The sequence below is a fragment of the Coffea arabica genome, chromosome 2c (genome assembly GCF_036785885.1).
Source record: "Coffea arabica cultivar ET-39 chromosome 2c, Coffea Arabica ET-39 HiFi, whole genome shotgun sequence".
NCBI lineage: Eukaryota > Viridiplantae > Streptophyta > Magnoliopsida > Gentianales > Rubiaceae > Coffea > Coffea arabica.
In genome coordinates, this window is record NC_092312.1 from 28,264,157 (window position 1) to 28,271,549 (window position 7,393).

At 34.6% G+C, this 7,393-nt stretch overlaps 1 protein-coding gene across 1 annotated transcript; it reads right to left on the minus strand.

The window, feature by feature from the left end:
• Positions 1–2,566: 2,566 nt before the first annotated feature.
• Positions 2,567–6,107, minus strand: LOC113732295 (cinnamoyl-CoA reductase 1-like). Its single transcript, XM_027257990.2, has 6 exons — positions 5,694–6,107; positions 5,246–5,415; positions 4,578–4,763; positions 4,252–4,414; positions 3,234–3,423; positions 2,567–3,055 (listed from the first exon to the last, which is right to left on the minus strand). The coding sequence occupies exons 1-6, from the start codon at positions 5,821–5,823 to the stop codon at positions 2,917–2,919; spliced, it is 978 nt and encodes a 325-aa protein (XP_027113791.2). The 5' UTR covers positions 5,824–6,107; the 3' UTR covers positions 2,567–2,916.
• Between the last annotated feature and the right edge of the window lie 1,286 nt (positions 6,108–7,393).

Genomic DNA, 7,393 nt, shown 5'->3' on the forward strand with positions numbered 1-7,393 from the left:
TAGCAGATTGTAGACGACTTGGAAATTTCAACTTTTCCTGTTTTCCATCATCGTGGTTAGTTTAATTTTTCCTTTTTCAAGGTTTTTTGTTTTCTATATTATTATCTTTAGCTGATTTTTTTGCATTTTCTTCTTTTCCCCCTCAATTTTCATCTGTTTCCCCTAATTTTTGTTTTATTTTTATTTTGATTAATTAAGGATGAAATTATTGCAAAAGTAGCGCACCTCCGTGTTGGAATTGGGTAGGAATTACAAATAATAACATTGGGCTGGTCAAAAATATGGTAGTTGGCACATAATCGAAGCTATTGATCATTGAATTGAAAATAATTAATGGTATAGGATCATGGAATAATGAAGATCCAAACAGGAATTAAAATATTCTTGAACCTTTCTGGCGACAAATGAAACTGGTCATCATGCGAAGTCGGGAGTATATCCTCTGGCTATTTAAATGCTAATGGTAATAATTTGCATCCGTGTGAAGTCCATTCTACAATAAGGCATGTTCCAAACTCCTTTATATATATTTTAGATTTTGCAATCATATTTGGACAAGCTATTTTTTGGATGAAGTATCAAATTAATAAAATTTGTATCAATGATTGTCCTGTTTTTTCAATGATTGTATAAATTTTCTATTCTTTATTGATTTGTGAAAGTTGTCAAACAAAAGCTTAAAAAAAAGTGCCAAGAATTATACAATCATTTAAAGCTATTGTTTCATTTAAAGCTGGTTAGAGTTATTCTTACTCAACAGTTTCATTTATTCTGTATATTAGATTTCTTTTTTCTTTAGCTCACATAACATGTTAATTAGAGATGTTTAGTAGCAATTAATTTTTTGTGTTTAGTTGTATCTTTGTTTTTCAAATTTTTTTTTGAGTTTGAGCAATTAGATTTATATTTTTATAATAAAATTTTAACTTTTTCAGGTTAAGTTGATGAAATTGTGAAAGTGGTGTTGTTGCTTATCATGCCACTGATGGAAGTTTGTTATTCAAATGGTTTATCTTGAATATGAGTTGGACTATTTTATGGACTTTTTAAGGATTGTAAAAGAATTTCAATTTTTATTTTATTTATTTTTGTGTTCTTATTTGTGATAATTGGTGAACATTTGGATTGTATCTATTTATGTTTGTAATGAATTTATGAAAACTTGTGGTGAATTATGATATTTTAATTATGTTTATCATTCCAGGTTTTATGTATAACTTTTAAGAAATTTGTTATTATGTCAACTTAAATTTAGTTATGTTGGTGGATGCATTTTAGGAACTTAAGTTATCAATAACCATGTTACATTGTACACTAGCCATCAAGTTCAAGTGTAGAATGAAAACTTGTGAAGTACTTAACACTAAAGTTGCAAAAAAAAAGAAAAAAAAAAACCGGTGAACTAGTCGGACCGTTCGGACCGCGAACCGGCCGCCTCTCCGGTTCGCTAGCCGGTCCGAGTTTAAAAACATTGGCCGACACTGGTTGCCCATCTTCAACCACCACCAAAACTGCTTTTCAAGATCAATTCTTGCCCAACACTCATTTTATTCGCTTGACTCATGATTATGGCATCATTTTTCATCAGTTTAAACCCTTTGACGATACAAAAACAGGGTCACAATTGAAATTTTGATTTGAAAATTCGAAACTTTCGGGATTGCCTCCTGCTATGGGCTTGTCTCATACTCGGGCATATGCCTAAACAAATTCATCAACCAACACTCACTCTGCCATTGGGGCACCCAATCAACCCCTTTAAAACAATTTTGAAGACACACAATACTAGGGTTGGACAAAAATACCCGTTAACTCAAAAATCCATCATATTCGATTCGATTCGATTCGATTCGATTCAACAAATAGGGTATCCGATGTGCATTATTTGATTAGGTCAAAAGAGGGTTAGGTAATTACTTATATGCGATGCAAGGTAGGGTATTAAGAATCCATGGGTATCCAACGCGTCACACAAATATATTTTTTATTTTTTATTTTTATACACATACTACAAAATAATACTTTTGGAGCTAAATAAGTAATTTTATTGAAGAAGCTACATTATAAATATGAAAATTATAGTTTGTTTATAAGATTCATTTATAGAGGTCGTGATCTTTTTTTCTTTTAGGAAAGAGTTTAATTAATGTAGAATATATACTTTTAAAAAGGTACTATTTAGTTGAAATTTTCATTGATTTTGAATTATTTTAATTATTTTCTTTTTCTTGTATTCTCTTCGCATATTTGTTTTTTGGTAGGAGACTTTTTTTGAGAAAAAAATCTTTATTAAGTCTTAGATAAATATTCATAATACAAAATTAAATTACTATAAATTATTTTTTTTTAAAAAATTAAATGATAACCAAGGCGACGCAGGTACCTGTTGAGCCAACCCTACCTTAACGAATACCCGTTCATATGTGGGATGGATAAGGGTCAAAAAATAACTGACCTGCAAGGTGCAGGTCTAATCAGCCAAATAATGCATAGAACATGTACTACTCAACCCATACTCACCCTACCCAAAACAAATCTTAATAATCATAAAATAGCAACCAGAACATGCAAAATCCAATTTTCAAATTTCTCCTCAAGATTTAGCATCAAATTTTACAAAAATTACACAAAAACAATCCAATCAACAAATAAATACTCAAGCAGTGAATTGACATCATCTGACTTGTATGTATGGCGAAATGGAGGAACTATGGAGAGGAGGGGGAGGAGGGAGAAGGATGCTGAGAGTAAGGGAGGAGATGAATCAGAAAATTTAGATTTTTTTTCTTTTTATTTTTCTATATTTTCTTTTAACCGTATTTGTAGGTAACTTGCACCAAAACAGCCTTATTCTCTTAGTACTTTTTTGCCTTTTTATATAACACAGGTGCATTAACGCACAACAGAAGCACCCTATCAGTCTAAGATCCCAGCCTGCTTGTAGCTTTCGACAGAGTCAACAAGAGTTTCTTCCACTGGCCTATATCTCCAGCCCAGCCTCTCCAATTTTTCTGAGCTAATATTCCATCGGCTTTGATCCTTCACCTCTATGAGTCTGCGAAGAAATGAGTTATATCAAGAAAATATGCAGACAACATAAATGGTTCTTGTAGAGACTCGTAGATGCCACACTTTTGGAAATGGAAATCATGACGGACATGAACAAACAAGAAAATCAGGACAAACGGGGTGTCTGAAAAACGAGACAATTAATTTCAAAGATGGTAATCCACCTCTTAGGGTACTTGTAGTTGGCATAGTTTTTCCTCAGAGTTTCCACCATATCTTTTGTCGTGGTGACGTGAGGTGAACATATGTACCGGCCTTCAGCTTCAGGTCTCCCGTAAACCAAAAGCAGTGCCTCGGCCACATCACGCACATCTACTGTGTTGTAGAATTTGTTTTCTGTTTCTTCACATCCTTCTGTGCAGCCAAGGAGTAAAAAGAAGAGCAGTTTAATATCAAAAAATGATGTTATCTAAGCTAATCTCTGAGTTCTTTACTGCATATATGAAACATACAATCCCTTTGACAAATCGTACCGCAATAAATTCATGCGACTTTTGAACTGCAAAGGACCTACAGGTCGCAATGTTAACCTTTTATATCTTCAACTACGTCCCAAAGCAATCAAGCAAACAGTTGAAAGATGCAACCTCTTCAGATGTTATGCCTATTGTCTTTCTCACCTTCCATTAGGTTCTTAAGTTTTTTTTTTAGATCACTTTGCAAGTTTTCAGATCATTGCCAAAGTCATAAAACTATTAGAATGGCAGATAGCTTACAGGTTTAGAATCTGAAAACCTTTCAGCTGGCTTGAAGATTAAAAAAAATGCCAAAAGGACGGCAACGCAGTTATCTCAATGAATATAATTTCATTCCTAGAAGTTCAACCGCAACCATGTTGACGAATTTTGTGAAATTTTATTGACATCAATTCATTTTGTATCATGAAAATAACACTGGAAGCCAGAAGCATAAAAATGATGGGTTACTTGGAAAATTAGTTGATCAACCGCATGAAGAAATTCAATTGCTTGACCTTTGACGGACCAAAAGAAAAAATGCTAAGCTTTAGAGTTCATCAGAGTTCTACAGTGACTCCATGCTCACTTAGGCACAAACCAATATCAAGGAAAAAACTGTATCACTTACGACCACTTCCATGCAGAAGGTGAAAGAAAGAAAGAAAATATATAACATAACAGAATAGTTCTCTAATTGATTTGATTACGGGCATTAGTAAATCACCTTTCAATAGCTTTATGAGAATTAGGCTGCTAGCATTTGCGTCATGCTGAAGCATGGGGCCAAAAACATAGGATGGGCATACAGTTAAAACATCAAGGCCAGTTTCTTTTGCATATTGTAAAGCCTCTCTTTCAGCAACCGTCTTGGAGTAACAATACCAGATCTGGAGCAATATTAGTACAGGATGGTCAACCAAAAACAGATAGTAATTGCTAAAATCTGATTTCTCAGCAATCTTAGAAGCAGTATGAATAAGACAGTGAATTTTCTGCACAATTACAAAACCAAGGTGCAACTGTAAAAAGTGTAATTATGTTGATGCATACATTTGTTGCCTTGCAGTATTCTCCGTCTGACCAACACTTCTCATCTATAATTTCACCTTCAGGCAGATTAGGACTCATTACAACAGCAGCAAGAGAGGAAACCGCTACAACGCGCTTGACATTTGCTTCAGAACAAGCCTTCAGTACATTAAGGGTACCCTTTACAGCTGGCTCAACAAGTTCAACCTGCAAGAAATCATCATGTTGGCAGAGGAACTAGCACTCAACTCTTCATGCTGAACTGCTTGTTTTTGCGTAAAATATATCCAGATAGACGACTAAGTAGTGTCGGTTAACCTGACATCTTTAGAGTGAATGAGTACATAGTTAAGAACTCATGACTGCTTATGCCAGCGATGAACTTGGTTACCAGCTTAGGTTATTATTATATGCATTTATTCACTCATTTCAACATTTGAAAAATCCTTCCACAAATAGATAGAAAGGCAAAGAGCCCCAGTGACTACATAAGTTCGTACAAAAGCTTTAACAAGATCCTATTTTAAACGATACCCAACTTTAGCTCATGTTTGGCAAAACGCAATAAAATATCATCTGTTATGACAAAAGCTGTCTCTCATAAACAAAAGATATGTTAAAGATGTTATTCTGGGGGAACCAAAAGGATAAAATATCATAGCAATTGAAACGATTGAAAATGGTCTTGCCTCAGGATTGGGAACAGAGCCTGAAGGAACAGGACTAGCTACATGAAATACGCCATCACAACCCCTGATGGCTGCAGAAATGGAGTTGTAATCCAGCAAATCAGCCTTAAAGAGTTTCAAATTCTCAGCTGCTTTGTCAAGTTTCTTCAGATGAACATATTTCTCATCGTCTACAAAACATACACAGCAGTGCCCACATCATCAAGTAACGAAGCACACAATTCACAGCAGGTGCTTTTATATATTTCTTCAATTAAACATATTTCTCACCCTTCACAAAACATTTACAGCAATTCCCACTACATCAGATAGGAAACAGCCAATTGACAGCAGGTAAAAAATCAATTGTTGTATTAAAGGGAATGAAACAAATTATACAAGACCCAAAACCCCAAAAAAAAAAGAGCAGTAAATCAGGAAGGAAGGGGTATGAGGATGAAATACGTACCGGGGTTTCTGAGGGTGGCATGAACAGTATAGTGGCGGGAAAGGAGTAGCTTGACTAACCAGGATGCCAGGTATCCCCCTGCTCCTGTAACACACACTGTCCTGTCCTTCTCAGCCTCCCACGCTGCCATGTCTGATTGCTTACTAGTAGCAGTAGTGGGATTAGTATTTTAGCACCAAATTCACTATAGACTGATCAAGAAGGTGGGTGAAGTTCTATTCTTTTCTTTTGGTGAATATTAATTCTTTTTTGGTTGGACAAGGCAGAGATTTCGTCGATCCTTAAGGAGAGGGCGATTGGAGGAGGAAGAGGAGGAGGAGGAGGAGGAGGATGTGGTGGAATTTTGAATGGATAAGTCCTGTATGTAGGAGCTAGCTGATTCCAGCAGTCTCTGTCAATACTAGCAGTGATCAGCAGCTAGCAGGCTTGGGGGCTCGTATATAGCAGCAGACCAAAGGTGCTGTTGCGATTTGCATGGCTCATAGATGACGTAGGGTTCATGGTTTCAGTGGGGTGTGGGGTGGGGGGGGGGAAACGGTAATAATGGTAAATGTATGTCAAATGAAATTTGAGTGTATTATTGAGAGATTTCTAGCAATCTGTTAATAAAATTTATTTTTATCAAAAAAAGGAGTAAAAGAGCATAATATTATTAAGTTATAATAAAATTTGATGCATATATCAATAAAAGTAGATATTCTGTGCATTTGAATACAACAGTATACTATGATTGTACCATTGTCAGATGTTTAACAAATTTATTAATGGATATTAAAGTGTTAGATTTTATCTCATATTTTCCCAATTTATGACTCAGATTTTAAATTGATTAACTCATTAGAGAATAAAAAACTCATCCCGTTGCTAAACTGGACAAGTAACAAATACTCATGTCCATAATGGGGCTTTGCTTCTTATTGAAATTCTATAATGTGAACCAAACCCTAAATCCCTCCATCCTGAAATATAAACTAAACTACTCAATATTCAAAGCAAATTCCGGTCAGTAAAAGTTTGTTCGAATTTGATTTGCAAACTAACTTAATCAAGTTACAATAAAATTTTATGTTTAAAAAAATTTTAACTGCAGCTCGAGCATAGCTCGATAATCATAAAATTGGATTTTATAGATAAAAATTACTCGAATTGGACTCAATAAAAATTCTTTTGAACTTGCCTCAGTAAATAAACGAGTCAATCCTAAATACTATCTCAAAATTCTTTAAAATAAATAAACAAGATACTTGGTTTGATTAGACACATTCACAGCCCTATTTTTCATATGCTCGATAATAACATATTTCTGCACTGGACCAGATCAGGAATAGGTATCTAACTCGTTGAGTTTTGGGACATGTTTATCATTTTTTAAAATCTTTTTTTTATTTCTTGTTTTTGTAGGAAAAAACTAAAGGATGTGTTTGGATTAGAGACCAATGAACTTTTTTCCCCCTCGTGCCTAATTGCAGATTAAAAGGAAGAACTAGTTCTTAGATAACGTTTCTAAGTACAACTCTATTACTCAGAAAACTGGTCTACCTGACTGTGGGTTTTCCTTTAGTCAGGCCATTTTGTCATTAGTGATGATTGCTTCTTCTAAACCTTAGCTCACTGCACACGCCAAGCGTATGAAAGCCAAACTTAAATTGAACTCGTCAAGTTGCAAAATAAGAAAATTTGGGTTACGTTTGGTATGAGTA

Coding starts and splice junctions, on each gene's coding strand:
- LOC113732295 (XM_027257990.2), bottom strand. CDS start 5,823: ATGGCAGCGTGGGAGGCTGAGAAGGACAGGACAGTGTGTGTTACAGGA. Junction 3,424..4,251: donor TCTCATAAAGCTATTGAAAG/GTGATTTACTAA, acceptor TTGGCTGCACAG/AAGGATGTGAAGAAACAGAA. Junction 3,056..3,233: donor AACTACAAGTACCCTAAGAG/GTGGATTACCAT, acceptor ATTTCTTCGCAG/ACTCATAGAGGTGAAGGATC.